The sequence below is a fragment of the Hypomesus transpacificus genome, chromosome 13, assembly GCF_021917145.1.
Source record: "Hypomesus transpacificus isolate Combined female chromosome 13, fHypTra1, whole genome shotgun sequence".
Classification (NCBI taxonomy): Eukaryota; Metazoa; Chordata; class Actinopteri; order Osmeriformes; family Osmeridae; genus Hypomesus; species Hypomesus transpacificus.
In genome coordinates this window covers 8,734,849-8,756,765 of record NC_061072.1, presented here as the reverse complement: position 1 = coordinate 8,756,765, position 21,917 = coordinate 8,734,849, and the positions used below count along the sequence as shown (strand labels likewise).

The following is a 21,917-nucleotide window of genomic DNA, read 5'->3' as shown; positions in this document are numbered from 1 at the left end:
ACCGTTATAGTGTTGCGTTGAAGTGCCTTATTGGTAGTTTGAAGCGGACGTGCAGAAGGATAGAAATGCACAAGGGAGAAGCTGTTTAAATAAGGAGGAGCATGACATGCAAGTCGTGCTCTCAAAAACAGCAACATGATTTCATTTTTATTTCCTTATAATTTATTTTCCATCATATAATATTTTTTTGTTCACTTGTTTTTATCTGGTTGGGTAGGCCTATACTTTCTGCAATCAAAGAATTCCTTTGTGAAATACATTTACACAACAGAATAAGTCTCAGAAAAATTCAATAACCGGCATAATATAATCACAGAGTGCAAACGTGACAAGACAAGAGGCTGTTGTCATGTAATAAATCAAATGGACAGTGGGGATGTAACACACTACTGGTTGGTGGGGTGTCACCCTTTGATTATTGGTCATGGCTAATGGTAGGACGTGGTTAAGGTGATGATTGGAGCAACTTCAGTTCAGGAGGTGTAAGATCTGGGGTTAAAAAACAGGTCAGATGTTGTTAAGCTCACAGCTTACCGTAGTTATCCAACCCAACATGACACTATTCAACAAGTTTGTGCACTCAATTAATCTCTCCGTAAAAGTGCATTAAACCACATCTCATCACTCCCTCTCCTGTGTCTCGTCCATTTTGACACTCTCTCTGTGTAATTTCCTTGGAATCTTTTACCAGTTTCAAGTGTCAGCCTCTCCCCTTCTCCTCCCTCTCTCTCTGACTCCCTCCCTGTTGGGTCAGGGCCTTAAGTGCCAAGAAAGCTTTGGATATCAGAGAGAGAGAGAAAGAGAGAGAGAGGGAGAGAGAGAGAGAGAGGGAGAGAGAGAGAGGGAGGGAGAGAGAGAAAGAGAGAGAGAGAAAGAGAGAGAGAGAAATAAAAGGAAAAATCCCTGCCAGACCTCAGTCTTGAAGACGACAGCAGAAGGTAGTGGGATAATCATGTCTGAAGCAACGGATGCAGGTATGCTGACGCAACATGACAGGACCATTCATTTTTATCAGACATGGGGGAAATACCATCAGAGACAAGATAAATGATTGATTTAAGGTGGAATAGTGTATGCTAAACAAGGGATCAAAATACCGTACCGCATCATAGAGTACCATGCAATAGGAGCCTCATTACATTACATACATTTATAATAAATACATTTATTTATAATACATTTTGAATTTAGGTTGATTTACAAGCATATTCCTTGTGTACCAGCAGGCTCTGCTCCAGAATGAATCAGATGGGGGGGCATTTGGTTTCCACAAGGGGGTATTTTGTGTATAGCTGTTATGGAAACGTATTGCTAAAATAATAGAGGGTGGGGAGGCACAGCATTCCATTTGGGGGGGCATTGCCCGTCAATGCCCTTGGAGCCGACCCTGGTACCGGACAGATACATTTATTGATATTTTTGTCTGGCATTTCCCCAAAATAGATATTCTCCCCTAGTCTAAACAAATTATATAGGAAATCACATTCTGCAAATAATAATAATAATTATACATATCAAAATAGTTATTATTTGAAAAGTAAATCATATATGGAATTGAAAATAGTCAAACTGTTTTACTAAGTACTTTATAAACTAGTTACGCTACAGAAGAAACAAACCTATAAACTGCTTAACATAATTCGGTAACATTTTACAATCTCAGAATAATATTGATTTGTTGAAACTTCTACCATGTTTCACTGCAAATTATTTGTAAAACATTCTGTCAATGTTCCTATCTAGAAGCAAGCAAATAATATGAGTAGCAGACCAGAGAATATATATATGGACAGTTGGAGGGGAGAAAATAACAGGGGGAAAGCGGAACCCATACTACGTGTCTCTGAGGAAGATAGAGAGAGGGCCAGGTGGTGAACATAGACACATGGGATGGGGTTTGGGGTTTGGTGCTCATGTGATGGGACAGTTCGCTGAGACGACAGTAGGTAGCATCACTGACTGCCCAATCGGATCTCTAAGACATCTGACATCTAACATACTGTAATGATACGCTGTTGTGTGAATTAAGTGCAACCTAGGAGAATATATCAATGTTTGATGAGTTAATCAGACCATAGAAAATATACCAAACTCGTATGACAGTTTGTTGACATTTCAAATGACAAATACAAATGCTTGTGTTGATAGGTAGTTTTCTATGTAAGTATTATTCCCCTGTATTTTGAGCCCATTATTGCAAACTCCCCAAAATATTTTGTTCGCCTTGTAGAAATATAAACATCCTTTGAAATACGATACGTCAAAGGTAACTATACCTCACCTGTGTGTACCGCATAGGTAAATAGATCGGCTCGGTTTGTTTTGCAGACCTTGTGTCTAGGACAGCCTGTTAAATATCTATGAAAAGCTATAACCTAACCGTGTAGTGTTTTCACACCAATGTTAATTTCATTTCTTCTATCTTGCTGTGATCTGAGATGTTATTGGGGATGATAGTGAGATCTTGAACCATCTGACCAGTCATCCAAATCCACGCTGTAACATGTATGGTCAGTTTGAAACACTGGAAGTCATCACAATTCCAGTTGTATTTTAATATTTTGAATTTAATTGGCATAAATAGGTTTGTTGTGTATTAATTGCACACAATCAAGGGTTTTAAAGCATGAATTGAAAGAACATTGCCAATATTACATTCGAAGTTATAAAGATGCTAAGTCAACATTAGTGATATGAAGGTTCATAAGCAACCGCCATCTTGTCGTTAAACTTAATTCTCTGAATGTGGTCGCTGTAGTCACAGTTGGAGAATCACTTCAGAAAACACTGTAAAATAACTATCCTTTAGGCCTTATGAAGCATTTGTAGTTACTAAATCAACTATTGTGAGTTAATGCTTAGGAAGAAAATCTACACATAGAACAAGCGGTTTCTGTCATCTGCGGGCATCACAAACCTGGAAGAGCCAGATAACCAAAGCCTCAGCTTCTGAAAAGATGTTGTTTTAATTCATTACATTTCATAAGGTTTTTGAAACGTTTATTTTTAGCTCTGAACAAATATTCTATAAACAGATTGTGATGGGTAGTTATTGTTTAGTAATGGTGTGTCTGGTTTCCTGTCCTCAAAGGAGCCATATGGGTTCCCTCTTTTACATCTACTTTGACCTTGTGTCACTGTAAATCACCACGGTGTCAGTCAGCTGAGATATACAGTGACTGGAGAATGTGAGGGGGAAGTTTCGTTTTTAAAGAAACAGAACAGGAACTATGTCATGCCCTAACTGTCAGCTCTCTCCCTCCCTGGTTTTTTCTCCACCTAAAGCTTCCATATTCGTTTGCTACATAAACTCTTAATTGAGAGTATCTTTGCAAGATTGTCTCTAACCTTTTCTCAACCTATTACCTTTTCCCAATCTCCGAACAAATCATCCTTTTTCATCCCTGAACAGTAAACAGTTCCCCCTTAGGCCAGTGCTATGATGGTTTCATGGATATGAAATTTCTATCCAGCCTATGAATGTACCCCGCTTTCCAACCAGCTAAGCCCTGCCCTCACTCAAACACTGACCTTTGGCTGAACAGCTCAGATTACAACCTTCAGTCTTCCTGATTTATGGGGTTCCTCAGATTGGTTTTTACAGAGAATACCCTAAATATAACTTATTTAACTGTGCAATGACATTGACAGTTCGTATCATGATTTTACCATCCATTGGATGAAATGCAATCTACTATTGCCTCGTTTTATTTATATGTGTTTGCCAAGTGTTCTTGAAAAGTATGTGTCTACAAAATATGTTCTTCAGATAACATGTAGTTTTTTGTCTTTTTGTATGTTTTAATTTTCCACAGTTTGGTAGACTATACCATGACATTGGGTAGAATAGAGAGATGAGGTATCAGAGATTTTGGAATGAATAAGTCAAAAACTATTTGGAAAGTTTGCAACATTATGGTATAAGTTGTTTACAGCTCAAACCCTCTCTCCCTCCACATATGTTCCATCATCTCTGAGTTATTAATGTTGATATCTTTTATAGCGCTCCTCTTTCATGTCATTTTATAAATAGCCAACATAACCTCTAACCTTTCACTCTACATTTCTTATTCTGCCTTAATAAGGTCCTACCACATCCAGATTTATCACATCAATTTCGCAAGATTATATTTTTATCATTATTTACTACTTCCTTGCTTATTTCCCAAACATTTGATCACAGTGTGAAGCAAAAATAAGACCCCCCTTCCAATTTAGGCTTGCTTTCTAACTCACTCTTTCGTCACCCTCCTGTTGTCAGTCCAAAAGGCATGACAGCAGTGATGCATGAAATGAAATCCAGGAAGGGGGTAAGGGATGGTAGGGGAGGGCAAGGGAGGAGAGGAAAGAGGAGTGGCACAGGCCATCATTCCTTTCATCATTGCACTTGGACAACACTTTGAAGTGGCATATTAAGTGCTCTGATGCGTCTTTCATGTTTCCTCCCATATCAGACACCTTCTCTTCATCCCCGTTAATTTCCCCCAACTGACAAATCGTTTTTTGATGCTCAGCGAAACAAATCCACTGAAACTCAAAGAGAGATGCTTCCTGATATTTGATTCTCAGGGTGGAAATGCTTCATTTATGTGTCATACACATCTGCCTCTTTCTTTAATTTTTTATTTTTCTTTCTAGAGTTCTCTAAACAATGCTATCGGGTTCCCCGCCCGCGAACTCCTTTAATATTTGACTTTGACATTCAGTAATACTGTAGCTTGAGCTCTCTAGAAGAAATCTGCTTTAAGTAAACAATATGACTGATATCAGTAAATTATATCGTCAAGGCTGTCAAATAAAACACTGGTGACTTGCCATAAGCTTAACTGTTCTTCCAGATGTAGTCATGTGTGAAACGGACCATGTGTCCTGTATTCGTTTCTGTAAATGACCATTGTGTATGACATCAAGCTCACATGCCTTGAGCTAAAGATATCTGTCATGCAACTAGATACACCTGTTTCTTCTGTATGCACACATTTAAATGCATTTCATTCAGTGTGAATAATCACTCCTTCCACATCCTGTACATTTACTGACAAGTGACGTGATTCATATTGTATTCATTAAATCTTAATAGCCTAAGGATCTTTATTGGTGAGGATCAAATATTAAAAGAGGGTGATTTGGAACAGTTTGGAAGTAATATTTTATTCTATAAATTTTTTGTATTCTATTCAAATTCGATTGTATTCTATGCAAGTCGAAGTCTAAGACAGATAACATTTAGTCATTTAGTCATTTAGCAGACGCTCTTATCCAGAGCGACTTACAGTAAGTACAGGGACATTCCCCCCGAGGCAAGTAGGGTGAAGTGCCTTGCCCAAGGACACAACGTCATTTGGCACGGCGGGGAATCGATCCGGCAACCTTGATTACTAGCCCGACTCCCTCACCGCTCAGCCACCATCATCATCATAAACACGTCATCAGTGACTTCCGTGTGTTCCTATGTCAACTTCACGGGTGCATGGCTGTCACTAGAGCTAGCCGGTTGTATATGTTTAACGAGGGTTAGGGTTAGTCATGGGGACCTGTCTCGATGAGACACTGGCAGTAAATTATTCCTTTAACTTGTTGAATGTTTCCGTCTGTTTACTCTGGCTGTGCATACTTGAGCTCCAAAGTGATGAGAGTAAGGACAAACAGGTAACGTAATGTGTGTTTCTAACACTAGTTTATAAAAGCTATTGTATTACACTACAAAAAGCGGATACAAAAAATCTCTATTTAAATATTGTCAACTGTTTCGATGTTGGCAGCTACAGTAATCAGCTTTCCAGATATCAAGAAAATATCAATCAATGAAAGAGCTTTGATCAGATTGAGAGAATAGAACTCAGTTCAGAACTGCATTCTATCAAGACCATTCTGTAACCTCCACAACCTGTGGCCTACTGCTCACTTAACTGGACTTAGTTTCCCAAAAGGATACTACTGGCATACTGAAAAGTGTTTTGCAGATTTACACTCGAGTGGCAATCTCTTCTCAAAGTGGCATGTCTTAAGTCAAGTCTTCTCACATGTTATCCAGTGCTTTGACACCATCGTCGTCGCTTTGACAGTCAATTACAATCCTTTCACAGGTTCTTTGTCCTAAAAGATTCTTACAAGATTTTGTGGAAGAATTAAGTAAAAGGAGGAACAACATTTTAACGTAGCCTATTTCATTGTTTTTGTGCTAAACTAAACAGTTTATAAATGTAGCTACAGTTGAATGTAAGCAAATGCATAAATAAGTGAGCATGTTCCTTGAAATTGGACTTGAGGTTGAAAAATCAGTATCAGAAGTCACACTGGCCAAATCAGAGCAACATTGGACAATCCAGGGTGACTGGCGGGACTGGCAGGACTGGCAGGGATTCAGTGAGATCACACGACACCATCTTTGGCCTTTGGCAAGAGGTTGTGGAAATGCAGCCCAGCCCAGAGAAGCTCTCAGAGACTTTGCTATACGATACTTCTGATACGTCTATTTCAGAGAAGCGTGTTCTTCAACCAGCTTTCTGACTCCCCCTGGTCACTGTCAGTCCTTCCTAACCTACAGACCACAGACCAGTATTCTCTGACCTCCTTGGTCAACAAATGTCCATCCAAATAAGCTGAGTCATACGTAGCTACTAAAAAACGTTCGTGACATTAACAGGTAATCTGAGAAAGGTTTCGGTCACTTTAGGGCATTAGATTGTTTTCAAGAAGGGTACATTTCGTTCCTTGTTTTACTACCTCTTAAATTTTACAGGTGATGATTTTATATGGTGCTTTAAAGTTCTAGTTCTGAGTTCTAAGATTACATTATAAAGCAGTGATCCAAATGGTGAAATAAGATATGAAATCCAAGAAATACACGATATCTTACCTATTGCAAACAGACAGCTAAGGAAGCACAATGATGTATGTGTACTACAGTTAAAACAGAGACTTGACATGTACACAAAGTTTGATGATATGCTTCTACTGAGGTATTATAGAACTCATCACAGATGTAAGCTAAAACTGAAATGTCTCATAAACTTGTCTTTGCATATGTCTGAAACTATATATATGTGTTTCTGTATTGCAGTGCCACCGGAGGTGGAGGGTAAGTTTCTCAAAGCACATGACCGTAAATGTAGCCTTACCTTTTGTGTTTCCTTCTCCTAAACGTCCTAATGCTGCTAAAACATTCTCCCTCTATGTTATGTCGCCTTATCGCTGTCTCCATCTCTGCGTCACCTGCCCATGCCATGCAGCAGAACAGGCAGCACCAGACCCTACCCCAGCTGAGAGTGAGTCCTATTTGCCATTCTGAATGTATCATAATGCTGTATTGTGAGTTTTCTGTTTACGTATATGTAAATGGTGCACAAGAAACATTGTACAATCCATAGAAACACATGTAGTCCTACCAGTCATATTTAAGTCGGTAGTTTTGGCATCATTGGCATACTGAACAAAAAATCAACACTTATTTTTGCTCTTATTTTGCTTTTACATTAATCTATGGTCAAAATGCACATATGTCTACTAATATGTCAATGTGGTCTTTCAGGGGATGCACCTGCTGAAGGTAAGCGTCTGGGATCAATGTCATCTCAACACTCAGTCTGTTCTTAAACGTAAATATTTTACAACTGATCCCTGCTTCTGATTTCTGCTTTTTTTGTTGTTACAGCTCCTGCCCCAGGTAACAAATAAATACATGTGTGTGCTCATAAAATGAGGCAGGACAAGTTTTCGTCCGTGTGGACATTGGCTAAAATAGCTTGCCATTGTTGAAAACAAAACGCTTCTGTCCTTGTAGAAGAACCACCACCTGCAGAGGGTAAGACTGTGCACCATGTAAAACTGCTGTGACACACCTGAAGTATACGTGTGTTACATGTCATCGTACCCAGTCCATGTGTCTTCTGTAGACTCTTTTTATGCAGTCTACACATGGGCCTCTCTATGCCCAAGGACCCCTGGCCACGTGCCCAGATTGCTCATATGGTAGATCCAGCCTTGCCTACTGTCTGTTGAATCTACTTGTTTCTTATGTTCTGTTATCTGTATGTGTTTCCATGCACAATAATGAAGGGTAGCCTGGTCAGTGTTAAGGCTCGTTTTTTTTGTGTCGGGAAGAATAAGAATTAACTTGTGTCTGTGCTATCTCTCTGATGTTTGCATGTAAGGATATATTTTGTGAAACTTGCTTACAAATACCAGAAAGTTAAGTAATTTATTTTAAGAAATATACACTCACTTAAATAAAAAACCATGACACATTTGTTAATGCAATTATCTAGTCACATCTGAAATTGGCCCAGGTCTCATATACAATATTAAAACCTGTCAGAGTAATGTTTTTTTTTCCATAGGAGACGAATCACCTGCAGAAGATGGTAAGGGATAGTTTTATCTACAACCATGTACACTGTAAATGTTCTTGTACAGTATGCATTACTCTGCATGTGATGTAATATTCACTCACCTACTTTCCTTACTACTATGATCAAACCAATCACTGTATCGAGTTCAACTTACATAAACATATTGTCATTTACTCAGTAGAGCCTAAATATGTTTCTGTGTGTATATACTGTATAATAGTATATTTGTATGTTACATTTGTGAGTATACTGTATGCATACAAATGTTTATCATATTGTCCTGATCAATATGACCTATGTACAGTACAATGTTGAGTCTAAACTCAACATATAACGTGTGTCAAACGGAAAGGGTTATTTGTGTGTTGTAAAAAAAAAAAGAAACAATAGTACAGTATATATATTTATATAGCTATCTATATATATATATTTAATGTACACTTTCTGTGTAACATGTGTTTTAGCGGCGCCTAAACCAGTAGCAGAGGAGGGTAAGCGTAACAGAATTAATTTGATGGGAATGTACATTGTGTTACGTTTGAACTGTGTGTTACTACGTGACAACAATATGTCGTCCTTGAATACATGCAGCACACAGCACAGTGTATGTATTCATGTCAACTGTTTGCTTTTCTGTGTTGGTTTATTTGATTCTGAAATGACTGTATGTATATTTGTACAGTACATGTCTGTGACAAGTGTTTGTGTATAGCAGACGCATGAGACATACAGTAAATCATACTGCTTTGGTTTGGATAAGATTGATTATGTTTTCAGAAACTGTGCTGTAGTAACCATCCAGTTTCATGTGCCTGTTGTTAATGTGTGCACTATGTTGATTGTAACTATGTCATGCAGTGCTGTTTTGGTGTGCCAACATCCAAGGAAAATACTTACAGTAATTTAACAGTGATGTGTGAAATTATCTTGGAGCTGGTTGCATGATCCTTTCTTAGTCTCTGAACATTCCCTCATGATCTTAATATACAGTAAACGCCCACGCTTCTGTCTGCACAAAGCAGGATCCCATCACAGTGAATACCACTTATGTTGGTTAAACTGCTTCCTCAAAGAAACCCCTCATAGAAGCTCAAAGAAGCAATATGTCTATTGTGATGTTTGATGTTTATACCAATTTTGATGGTGCCAAACTGAATGAATATACAGGGAGTACTGAAAGAGGATGTATCTAATTATAGTGAAATAGATCATACGAATATTATGAGAAGAATCCTTTCCTGCTTACTTTTACTTGAAATCGGAAATTGAAATTGCTTGGGTTTGATTTGTTTATCTGATTGACGTGACTTTGTTTTGTGTTATGTGCCCTGATTGGTGCCTTTGCTTTGTTGGAGAATTTTGCTTTGGTTTGTTAAATGGGACCTACTGAGTCAATGAAGGTGTTTCCATGCTGTGTGGATTCTTATATTTTGGAGCAGTACTGTGTGCAGTTGTATTTGAAAAGGGAGATATGCTTTGATCTTGGACATGATGGTTGTTTTGGATTGGTTTGGCATGATTCCACTACAACGTACAGTTGTCAGAATTACAGTATGATATTGCTGTGCCAGGTTGTCAGTCATAGGTTGTCTCTCTAGGCTTGCATATAATCTAGGGGATTTTTTGAAATATATTTAGTTTACTTCTGGTTCTTGCTAATGTTCAAAGCAGGGATAGCATACTGTGCATGTTGTGCTCTGTCTAAAGACCAGTCACATGTGTCATTTGTTGGTTTAAACAGAGAACTCAGAAACTCCTGCAACCACAGGTGAGAACATCATTTGGAAAAAACATTTCTTCACCTGATATATATATATGTTTTTATAAATATGAATATTAAGTCTTTGATATCATTGATCATCCTAATCAGAGACAGCAGATAACCCGGCACCTGAAGTGGAAGGTGAGAACAAAAACCATTTGGAGGTCTGCCTCCAATAACAGTGGGACTTCAGGCTAAGTTCTAGACGTATTTGTTCATTAGCCAATCAGCTGAGAGTAGAGACAAGTAACACACCAGATCAGAACAAATGACCACATCAAAGGCATTGGGGTTTCCTGTGGAGTCTCTCTGGAGCTTTAAGTTTAAAGACCAACAATTGTATATGAAAGTCAGTAAAACTGTACAGTAAAGGGCAAATCAGTTGCATCACAGACACTCACATACAGTATATAGATCTTCAGTCAGCTTTGTCTCTGGCATAGGGAACAGACCTAGGCCCTCAATTGCCTAAAGACGTGGACCCTACAGTACATGTAGCCTAAACTAGGAGCCCCCTTTCTGGACATAGGTCATGTGCATCTCCTGACCTAGAGATGCAGGTCGCTTGACCCTCTCCAACTATAGGCCCTTCACTGCATTTTTAAATGTAGGATACCCGTCTCCTGCCATAAGCCCTATTGACCTCCTGACCCATGCACCTATTCACCTCTCTGGCCTGGCCATAAAGCGCCTCAACAGCTGCACAGACATTTGGTGAACCCACTGGGGGGAAAGTGGTATGCATACAAGACTGACAACAGTCAAAATCAAAGAATGTGAAAGAAGTGATTCTCATCATTGATCGTCCTTGGTTATTTTAATTAGGAAGTTCAGAGAATTTAGCCCCTGAAGCTGCAGATGAAAACATCTGAATGTTTAAGTTACTTCCTTCCATTTTACAGTTCACATAGAATAGCTCTGATGTCAAATACATGGTGATGATGAGAAATTATTATGAGGTCAATGGCATTGCTGCCTGGTTTGTGAAAGGAAACCTTTATCAAAGTAACCATTTGACTGGTTTTCAGAAACCCCAGCACCAGAAGCTGAACCTGGTGAGGCACAGAGACAGTTTATCTCTGGTTGTCATGGTTTATTTACACCTGTTGATCCCAACTCTTGCTGTTGGTGTCAATTGTTCCACAGAATGCTTTTGTGAATGTTCCCACATACTGTAGTTGTCCGTGGGTGGGTGTGTTTGTGAGCACTTTGAACCTGTTCTATTTAGTGTTGTGGTGCCAACCACTGCAGTGTTCACCATGCCTGTTTATTTGGTGTGTTTTATAAGTATCTACAGTGCATATTTACATCTCTTGCTTTACATGTTTTGTAAACTGTAATTTGCAGTGTGGACCACCCGCCGACGTGGTTCTTGAAACTGTTTGCCTACAGAGCTCATTGTATATTGTGTATTTATCATTTTTGTCCCGTTCATTTACTGTTTGTGTGCACGGAGACGTTGGTTGTTATGGCGACAGGATACAGAGATACTCGGAATTCTCTGATTGAAGTATTTTCCCAGTGGTCATCACACGCGCGATGTGCGTTTGTGGCATGTGTACGTTTGCATTTGCGTTGACGTTTGAGAGCGTGTCCTCAGTTGTGTCTGCCGTCACGCAGAGCCGGAGAAGACGGAGCTGAGCGGCCTGTTTGTGGAGAAGCCTGTGACGGCCACCGCAGTGGCAGGTCAGAATCACACGCTCTGCCCACAGACCTACACACACATACCACATGAACACGACACGTTCCCCCCCCCCCCCCCCGAATTAAACACGCTCAAATCAAATGCTCATCAAAACGGCTCACCATGGTGACAGTGAATCAGTAGTTTTGTTGGTGTTCAGCTGTGCAGCTGTCAAAGTGTTACTCTTTGATTGCTGGTGGTGTTTTTTCAGGGAAGGACATGATATTCATTGCCAAAGTCGACTCATCCAAACTGACGAGAAAGCCAACCATTAAGTGGTTGAAGGGGAAGTGGTTGGATCTGGGCAGCAAGGCCGGGAAACACCTGCAGTTTAAGGAGACTTATGACAGAAACACCAAGGTGTGTGTGTATGTGTGTGTGTGTGTTGGATGGAGGAAAATCTGTGACAATGTTTGGAATTTTGAATGAAGGCATTGAATACTTAATATTGAAATTCAAACACCACTGAATTTGTTGGTTTTTAATTCACCTCTTTGAAATATGAATTTATTTCAGTGTAAAAAAATCTGATCAGAAAATATAAGGTTCGCAAATTCAGGTTACTCAAATTTGAATAATAATATTCAGCCCCCCCCCCCCCCCAAAAAAAAAAAATTCAAGTCTCAGAAATTGAAATAGAACAAAATTCAGGCTGCTCAAATTCGAATAAAATTTAAGCCAAAAAATCGAGCCAGAAAAATTCTGATTGCAACATCCGGGACCAAGGATAGGTAAGGCAATCGAGCCTGAATGCAATTGAACCATCTCACTCAAAAATGTTCGCCTCAACAGTCACATTTTTGGATCTGATTTTACATTGAAATACATTCATGTTTCAAAAGACTTGAATTCTAAACTAACAAATTTGATGGTGTTTAAATTTCAATATTACATATTCAATGCCTTTTAAAAGTCACTGATTTGCTACCATAGAAGGGTGATAAGTGCAGATCATGTATACTCAAATCTTCATCACACATTCGCACATACATACACACAGTGTTCAAAGTACCCTGACCTCTCTACAGATCTACACCTACGAGATGAAGATCATCAAAGTGGTAGCAGGTGATGCTGGTGGATACAGGTGTGAGGTGATCTCCAAAGACAAATGTGACAGCAGCACATTTGAGATCACTGTGGAGGGTGAGCTGAAGAGAACCTAATATGCTGTTAAGTCCCCTTTGAGAGAACAGTTGGACGACCTGCGTATGTGTATGTGTGTAATCATGACATGTATACTCTGTTGCAGCTACTGAAAAAGAGGAAGAGGCAGACATTCTGTCAGCTTTTAAAAGATCGTAAGTGTGCGAGGGTTTCAAGTGTCAGTTAGTTAAGACCTCTGAAGGTTTTTGTGTGTGCGTGTGTCTGTCGTGTCTGTGTGTGTGTGATGTGTATGTGCGTGTTTGCATGTTTTAACTGACTTACACGAGCGGAAGGGTGTGTATGTGTGTTTCTGTAAGACATGTGTGTGTGTGTGTTTTTATGTACGTGAAATGTGCCCGTTTGCACGCGCATCCCTGTGTGTGCTTACGTGTGTAACGATAATGTAGTTGTCCAAGTGCATGTGGCTCACTATGTCTTTCAGCATGTCCAAGAAGGAGGTCTGAGTTTGATTGCTTTTTGTGGCCCTGCAACACACTTGATCTGCTTGATCCAGGGTGACAAGGATACTGTTTTCATTCTCAGAGGTGCTGGAGAGGACGATGGAGACCTGGACTTCAGCGCCCTGTTAAAAGCCACCAAAAAGTGAATCGTTTTACTTCGTGCAGAATAAGTATAGACCACAGTCAAATTCAAGACGTTATACAAAACCATTTTAATACCAACCGTGTAACACCAGACTACTGTTTTGTGTCACTGATTTTCTTTTTGAATTCTTTCTTTTCTTCTACACCCTCTCTTCATCACCGGTAGGAAGAAGAAGCCTCAGCCGGTTGCAGAAGAGAAGGATGTGTGGGACATCCTTAAGACCGCCCATCCCAGCGAGTATGAGAAGATTGCCTTTGAATATGGCATCACAGACCTTAGGGGCATGTTAAAACGTTTGAAGAAGATGAAGACAGTGGAACCCAAGCACAGTGATGGTAAGACACAGGAGAGGAGAGAACGAAATACAGTTGGTTTGACATTTTTCCTGGTTGTTGGAAAAATAAATATAATTCTTATTTCATCTTACCCTAAGCTTTCCTGAAGAAACTGGAATCCGCCTACTCTTGTGAGAAAGGAAAGAAGATCATTCTGTCTGTGGAGCTGGTCGACCCCAACGCCCAGGTCAAATGGTTGAAAAATGGACAGGAAATTAAGCCATCTGCCAAGTATGCACTCAATCACTCTCATCAAACCTCATTTCAAGACACCCTCGTATGAATTAGCAGAACATTTTGGAAGCTACTTTTACTTCTAAGTCTATTTCTGGCTTTCGCAGGACCACCTCCCAAAGTCTTATATGTATCACCTGTCTACACCATAGCAAATTACAAGATGAAATAGATTGATTGGCCCGTGACCCCTATCTAATTCACTGTGGACTATTTGGTGACAGAGGCAAGGAGATTCCTATGGCGCTGGAAAATAGCGCTCTAAAATTATCTTTACCACAACACCATATATTCAAATGGCGCTGCCATCAACACATTTTATTTATAGGGAGTCATAATAAGGCCCTCTGGGAGAACAACATGGTGGCAAGTTTGAGTCCGGCCTGACTATGAAATAACCCGTGGATTAAGACTGATATCAGTTACATGTATCAAGGTTTCATAGGAGATCCTCTTGTTTTCCTTTTGGTACAGTAGCTGCTTCATGAAGCATTTTTATCTGGAGCGTTATCTTCAGCACTGCTAGCATGAACGAAATTAGATCACATCACACAGACGTCGACATCTCTACTCCATTGCTAGTGAGAGTGTCACATAATAGGCCCTTTCTCTGTCATGCCAAACTCTCCTGTCTCTCTGTCTGGTTGACAGGTATATCATCGAGTCCGTGGGTAACATCAGGACACTCACTATCAACAAGTCTACACTGGCTGACGATGCTGCCTACGAGTGTGTGGTAGAGAATGAAAAGTGTTTCACAGAAGTGTTTGTCAAGGGTAGGGAAGCCATTCTCATTCTTTCACATCCCTATTATTAAGAACTGTTTTGCAGTCCTACCCGTTAAGAATTGCGCAATGTGTTTGGAATCCATTTAATCTCGACATACACTGCAATGTCATGTATTCAATTTACGTAATAGACACTTTTGTCAATGTTCATGTGTGGGGGGATTTGAACCTGTGATCTCTTGATTTACTGTCAAATGCTCGACCACTGAACAATACCCGCATTGTACTTAGTCTAGGAGCAGTCTTATATCAGACAATCAGACAATATTGCACAGAACACTTGGCTTAAACGAACATACTGTAATGATCACAGAGTAATAAGAGATGAAACATGAAGCTTTGTGACCTGAAGTCGAATATTGTTGTCTTCTTCAGAACCCCCAATAACAATCACCAAGCTGATGGATGACTATCACGTCGTCGTGGGAGAGAGGGTGGAGTTTGAGATCGAGGTGTCTGAAGAGGGGGCCCATGTCATGTGGTTAGTACACCATACTGACTGTGTAGCAGAAAGTCAACAGTGATCTTAGTCATGGCATTTGTAAATTCGTGTCGGGGCTACACGTGTGGTGAAAGGCATTTTTGTCCTCACTGGTCAGCATGTCCAATTCATCTCAGGGGTCTAAAATGTGTACACAAAGCTGGCATTAGTTCTGTTCTTTCCTCAGGGCTTATGAAGATCAGGAACTCTCGAGGGATTCACAGAAGTTCCGCTTTAAGAAGGATGGAAAGAAGCATTGGCTTATCATCCAGGAGGCCACCCTGGACGACATCGGAATGTACCATGCCTGGACAAACGGGGGGCACACCAAAGGAGAGCTGGAAGTGGAAGGTACCATCTATTTTGTCTGGCTGGAACTGTTAGAGGTAGGGATTTGAAATACCCCATCACGTCTAGAATTCTCCCTCCCTCACTTCCCCGTCTGCGGTCGCGTCTCCCAGAGAAGGAACTGGAGGTGTTGCAGAGCATCGCTGACCTAACCGTGAGGGCCGCAGATCAAGCCATGTTCAAGTGCGAGGTGTCGGACGAGAAGGTGACTGGGAAGTGGTTTAAGGATGGTGTGGAGGTTCTGCCCAGCGACCGCATCAAAATGACTCACATTGGCAGGTGAGAGACAGGGATGGAGGCTGACGGAGGCCAATGAGAGGCACAGGACAGGTTCTGTTGCACAGATGTAGCAAGAGCTCCCACAAGAGTTGGTCAAGATTCATCTTTTTTTGTTCATTAATTTTTATTTAATTTATTATTATATAAATAACACCACTGTCATAAAAAGCACATCTGTACAAATGTCAACCATCATACTCTGTGTCTCCACCCACAGAACCAGCCTGACATCACATTATAATTACATCTTATTAAACTGTTGTTGTGTTTCCTGTTTCCTGTACTGGATCACATGTTTGTGTGTTTCAGGATGCATCGACTGACCATTGATGAGGTGAAGCCCGAGGATGCCGGAGACTACACGTTTATCCCAGACGGCTACGCCCTCTCTCTCTCAGCCAAACTCAACTTCCTGGGTGAGAGAAACAAAAATGAAAACGAGATTCTTTACAAAACGTTTTACCTCCTAGAGGAGAGCTAGTGAAGAGGATATGTACAGTGCATTGAACTATAATACCTTTGATTTCAACTTCTGTCAAATTGACATGCATTGTGCCTTGACTGATACCTTCTCTTTCTATGTTTCTGTACAGAAATCAAGATCGACTATGTCCCTCGCCAAGGTCAGTGAAAACAGACCTGTGTGTTTTTAAATCACAATAGCACAGCTGTTTATGAAATATACATCGATTTTGTGTGTGTGTGTGTGTGTCATCAGACCCTCCCAAGATCCACCTGGACACTACAGGGAACATGGTGTCCCAGAACACCATCATCGTGGTGGCAGGAAACAAGCTCCGCCTGGATGTGGAGATCAGTGGAGAGCCCGCCCCCACCGTGGTCTGGATGAAGGGAGATCAGGTAAGGGCAGGAACTCAGCCAATCAGGGAGCAGTCTGTAACGTTGGACCCTTACGTGGCCAAGATGTGAAACTGTGTAAACAAATACTGTCAAATCAATATCCATCTGTATCTGTGTTTAGAAGAAAATATGCGATACGCCCACGAGGGTCTCGTAAGACTATTTTGACCCGGAAGTTGTTTTGACTTCCTGTCTCTCAGCCAATCACGGACGTCGAGGGGCGTATGAGGGTTGAGGCCAGGAAGGACCTGAGCTGCTTTGTCATAGAGGGGGCGGAGAGGGCGGATGAAGGCAACTACAGCATCACCGTCACCAACCCTGCGGGAGAGGACAAAGCTAACCTGTTTGTCAAGATTGTTGGTAAGTCTGTCTGTATCGATCACTTAACTATGATGGACACTGCGGAAAACTAAATCTGAAGTATATCCATAGTCACATGAGCTTTGACTGACGGCTGAAACCGCTCCCTTTTCTAGATGTGCCAGATGAACCAGAGAATGTCAAGTGTACCGCGGTGGGAGAGGACTGTGCCACTATTGTCTGGGACCCACCCAAGTTTGACGGTGGTGCACCAATCAAAGGTACATAGCGCATGACATTCCGCTTTTCAAACGACCCATCAACATTCACACATGCCTGGACGTTGTTCAATGGCAAAAAGCATCGTTTTAAAACACGCCGTTCTCTTTTTCTCTTCTCCAATCCCCTCTCTCATTCTCCCCCCCACTCAGGTTATCTGATGGAGAGAAAGAAGAAGGGATCGTCCAGATGGACAAAGCTCAACTTTGACGTGTACGAGTCGACCACCTACGAGGCTAAGAGGATGATCGAGGGCGTGCTCTACGAGATGAGGGTGTTTGCCGTCAACGGCATCGGCCTCTCCCCCCCCAGCCTCAACTCCAAACCCTTCATGCCCATCGGTATGTGGTGAAAAGCAGCTTTCACCCACGTCCTCTAAAACCCACTGCTTTTTTCTTCTGTATTTTCATCACTCCCCTGTTGTCTTGTTAAAACGGCTCCTTCCTCCCACGGTCACACACCCCTGCTTACCAAGCTTCTGTCTCTGTCCCAGCCCCGACCAGTGAACCCGTACGCCTCATGGTCCACGATGTGACAGACACCACATGCACCCTCAAGTGGCTGGCACCGGAGAAGATCGGCGCGGGAGGCCTGGACGGCTACATTATTGAGTACTGCAAAGAGGGAGGTGAGGCTGAAAGACTACATATAGCACTGTCAAATATGGATGATAATTACAATCACTGGGCTGTCAAACGAATAGGGTTCAGTTTGTTTCGAGATCAAGTATTAAGTATTGCATGATTTAATAAATATATATTATGCATATATCTATTCAAGCCGATTCAATAAATACAAATTCTGAAGCCTGAGGGACAAACTGAAGCATCTGTGTCGAAGCACATTTCTCCATGGGGTGTCTTTTCTACGTTGGTTGCAGGTACTGAGTGGGTGCAGGTGAACAAGGAACTGTGTGAGAGACAAGGCTACGTGGTGCGTGACCTTCCGACAGGGGAGAAGATCAACTTTAGAGTTATGGCCAAGAACATCGCAGGACTCAGTCCCCCTGCATTGCTTGCCCAGTCTGTCACCATCCGCGAGATCATGGGTAAGTGTGTGTGTGTGTGTGTGTGTGTGAGTCTACACAGCCATCTCCCCAAGCATCCAACAGACCTGACCTAGTTTAAACTTACCCTAGATGTAAAAATATGATCTGCAGAAATTAATACATTTAGACGTTCTAAATATAGTATGTGACTAGTCTGTCTCATGACAGAAATGTGTCAACTTTTGGGGTTTTTGAGCATGTGTTTCTCTGAAAGCCATCCTTCTCCTTCCTCCAGAGTTGCCTAAGATCCGTCTCCCTCGGAATCTGAGACAGAAATACATCAGGAAAGTCGGGGAAAAGATTAATCTGACTATCCCCTTCCAGGTTGGTTGTTTGAACAAACCCACTGACCGTCATAGAAAAGTTGTCTCTAGTCACTAAGTGCAACACCATGTCGATATCCTGGACTTGGCACAGTAATTATGAGCTCAACAGGAATAGCTATATGCAGTATTACCTCTGTAAAAAATACATGTATCAGTGCAAAACAAGACCAAAACAAGACTCTCCGTTTTCTGCATGTGATCAAAGCATGGTTTTCGTGTCTGACAGGGTAAGCCACGTCCAGTTGCGACATGGTACAAGGATGGGGAACCCATCGACCCAAAGAAGGTGGGTGTCCTCAACTCAAACGTAGATAGCATCCTGTTCATTCGCTCTGCGGAGAGAGAGCACTCTGGAAAATACGAGCTGGTCCTACAGATTGAGAACATGGAGGACAGGGCCTCTCTCGAAATTCGTATCGTGGGTAAGGATTGAACGAGAGGACTTTTCCGTCTTTTTGTTTGTGAAGGGGCTTTCAGAGATACTTGCAGCCAACCGCTGTGTGTTTCTCTCCAATCAGACAAGCCAGGGCCTCCTGTAGGAGTGAATGTGGCTGAGGTTTGGGGCTTCAATGCAGCTCTGGAGTGGAAGCCACCCAAAGACGATGGCAACTGTGACATCACGGGCTACACCATACAGAAGGCAGACAAGAAAACGATGGTATGAGATGGTACAGTACACAGGGGACAGAGGGTCAAGACAACTTCATTACCCAGGATGCCTAGCTTGTTTTATATACAGTACAAGGTTGAGAGACTAGTATGGGAATAATGTAGTCCTGCAGAAATACACTCCATGGTGTGATCTGATTCTAATATGGTCTTTGTTTTCTTTCTGATTCAGTTCTGTCTAATTCTAATGTTGCACATTTTGTCAGGCTTTGTATATTTTTCAGTACATTTCTCCATTTAGAGCAATCAAAGCATTGTATGTGTGTGATGATGTCACTCAGAAACATAATATGATGAACATTTAACATGTGGGACCATCTTGCCTGGGGGCCAATCTACATCTCTCTGCATGTCAGCTCCCTGTGCCCGAGGCTATTCACATCACCCTGTTCTAACATGTACATTGAGTCATTTAGCAGACACTCTTATCCAGAGCGACTTACAGTAAGTACAAGGACATTTCCCCCAAGGCAAGTAGGGTGAAGTGCCTTGACCAATGACACAACGTATTTGACCCGGCCAGGAATCGAACTGGTAACTTTCTGATTACCAGCCCGGTTTTTACTAACATCTGATTTCAGTTTTCCTTCATTCTCATGTATCTGTCTCACTCTTGCATTATCTCTCGCTCTTTCTCTTCTCTTCTTCCCTTTACTTTTCTGTCTTTGGCTATACAATGGGAGATAAGTACTTACACTCTCATGACAGACCTCTCTGGACAAAACAAATGGTGTTGAGGAACAGAGATAAAGCAACAACAACAAAACAGACAGACAGCTTTGGCATCATGATTCTCTCTTTCTCTCTCTCTCCTTATCTGTGTCTTGGTCTTTTCTAGGAGTGGTTCACTGTCTACGAGCACAACAGACGACCAAATTGTACAGCGTCAGACCTGGTGATGGGGAATGAGTACACCTTCCGTGTCTACAGCGAGAACCTCTGTGGTCTGAGCGAAGAGCCATGTTTCAGCAAGAACACAGCTGCCATACCCAAGATAGGTCTGTGTGTGTCTGTGTGTGTCTGTGTGTGTCTGTGTGTGTCTGTGTGCGTGTCTATGATACCTATGAGTGCGACGGTTTAAAACACTGTACATGCATGAGTCTGTACTCTTTGCTTATGCTTGTGGTTACGTACAGAAACGAATCTAGGCCATACCATGATTATAACTAAAGAACGAGTCTGTCGACCAATCAGTGATGATTGGAATGTAATATCTAGGTGTGTTTTTCCCTCTGCTCAGGACTGGACTACAACCGGGCTCCTTTCAAGGAAAAGGACATGAACGCCTGTCCAAAGTTCACACAGCCCCTGCAGGACAGATCTGTAGTGGCAGGCTACAGCACTGCCATCAGCTGTTCTGTAAGAGGATTCCCTAAGGTACAGGCGGTCCCTCAAAGCTCCGGAAGGAATCCTTTAGCATTCCTCTTTGTAAATATTGCATTGAAGAGAACATTATGTTCTACAACTAACCAGATCTCTGATTTAACAAGACCCACTTCCAGAAAGATCATATGAAATACCTTAACGCCTAACTGTGTTTCTGGTGTGGTTCCCTTCCAGCCAAAAATTGTCTGGATGAGGAACCGGATGATCCTGGGAGACGACCCCAAGTTCCTGATGCAGAACAACCAGGGGGTGCTGACCCTGAACATCCGTAAGCCCAGCCTGTATGACGGGGGGAAGTACTCCTGCAAGGCGATGAATGACCTTGGAGAAGATGAAGTGGAGTGTAAGCTGGAGATACGAGGTACGGAGAATGGGGAAGGAGGGAGGAAAGAGAGAGAGATAGACAGAGATAAATATACAGTAGTGAGTGTGTGTGTGTGTGTGTGTGTGAGAGACAGAGAGAGAGAGAGAGAGACAGAGAGAGAGAGAGAGAGAGAGAGAGAGAGAGAGAGAGAGAGAGAGAAAGAGAGAGAAAGAGAGAGAGAGAGAGAGAGAGAGAGAGAGAGAGAGAGAGAGAGAGAGAGAGAGAGAGGGGTGAGAGGGAACAGCCTGGGATTTGATGTATTGAAAAAGACACACTTAAATGATTGATTTATTAAATGAAATGAAACACACTTAGGGATATTAAATACAATAGATATCCATCTAGGCTTCAAGGTCAGTGTGTAGTATTCATTGGTAAAAAGACAAGTCGGTTGATTTGGTTATAAAATAAAATGATTAAAGAAATAGTACTTAAATGGATAGAATGCTGGAACACAAAGGCTCAACTGGGTTTTATTTCATGTAACTTGTTATTCCTTATTTCTCTTCCCAGCTGTCCCAGTTGAAAAGACGGAGAAAGACTGAGAAGAATAACGATATTTAAATTACATGAACCAAATCACAATGACGGTAGCTCTGGACAAAATACATATTTGTCTTCATCAATAAAACATACTTGAAGTGTTTATGCATCCTGTTTTATCACAATG

The 21,917-nt window shown here is 41.5% G+C and overlaps 1 protein-coding gene across 14 annotated transcripts; it reads left to right on the top strand.

Moving 5' to 3' along the window:
* Nucleotides 1–838: 838 nt before the first annotated feature.
* Nucleotides 839–21,893, top strand: mybpc2b (myosin binding protein Cb). Of its 14 annotated transcripts, none has more exons than XM_047032086.1 (36): nt 839–974; nt 7,064–7,081; nt 7,236–7,268; nt 7,532–7,549; nt 7,655–7,666; nt 7,784–7,804; nt 8,340–8,363; nt 8,816–8,842; nt 10,093–10,119; nt 10,222–10,254; nt 11,734–11,799; nt 12,009–12,157; nt 12,826–12,943; nt 13,050–13,098; nt 13,487–13,546; nt 13,715–13,884; nt 13,983–14,115; nt 14,770–14,894; nt 15,282–15,387; nt 15,575–15,738; nt 15,849–16,014; nt 16,324–16,430; nt 16,608–16,637; nt 16,733–16,875; nt 17,076–17,235; nt 17,352–17,456; nt 17,607–17,795; nt 17,948–18,082; nt 18,335–18,502; nt 18,738–18,826; nt 19,055–19,250; nt 19,347–19,486; nt 20,336–20,495; nt 20,738–20,874; nt 21,058–21,244; nt 21,761–21,893. In XM_047032086.1, exons 1-36 carry the CDS (start codon nt 953–955, stop codon nt 21,790–21,792), a joined length of 3,519 nt encoding a protein of 1,172 aa, XP_046888042.1. In that variant the 5' UTR covers nt 839–952; the 3' UTR covers nt 21,793–21,893. The 14 variants fall into 14 exon arrangements, with proteins under 14 accessions (XP_046888042.1, XP_046888041.1, XP_046888044.1 ...); XM_047032085.1 differs by having other exon boundaries at nt 7,233–7,268; XM_047032088.1 differs by lacking the exon at nt 7,784–7,804.
* The last annotated feature ends 24 nt before the right edge of the window (nt 21,894–21,917 follow it).

Coding starts and splice junctions, on each gene's coding strand:
- mybpc2b (XM_047032085.1), top strand. CDS start 953: ATGTCTGAAGCAACGGATGCAG. Junction 10,255..11,733: donor CCCGGCACCTGAAGTGGAAG/GTGAGAACAAAA, acceptor GCCGTCACGCAG/AGCCGGAGAAGACGGAGCTG. Junction 17,796..17,947: donor CAAACCCTTCATGCCCATCG/GTATGTGGTGAA, acceptor TCTCTGTCCCAG/CCCCGACCAGTGAACCCGTA.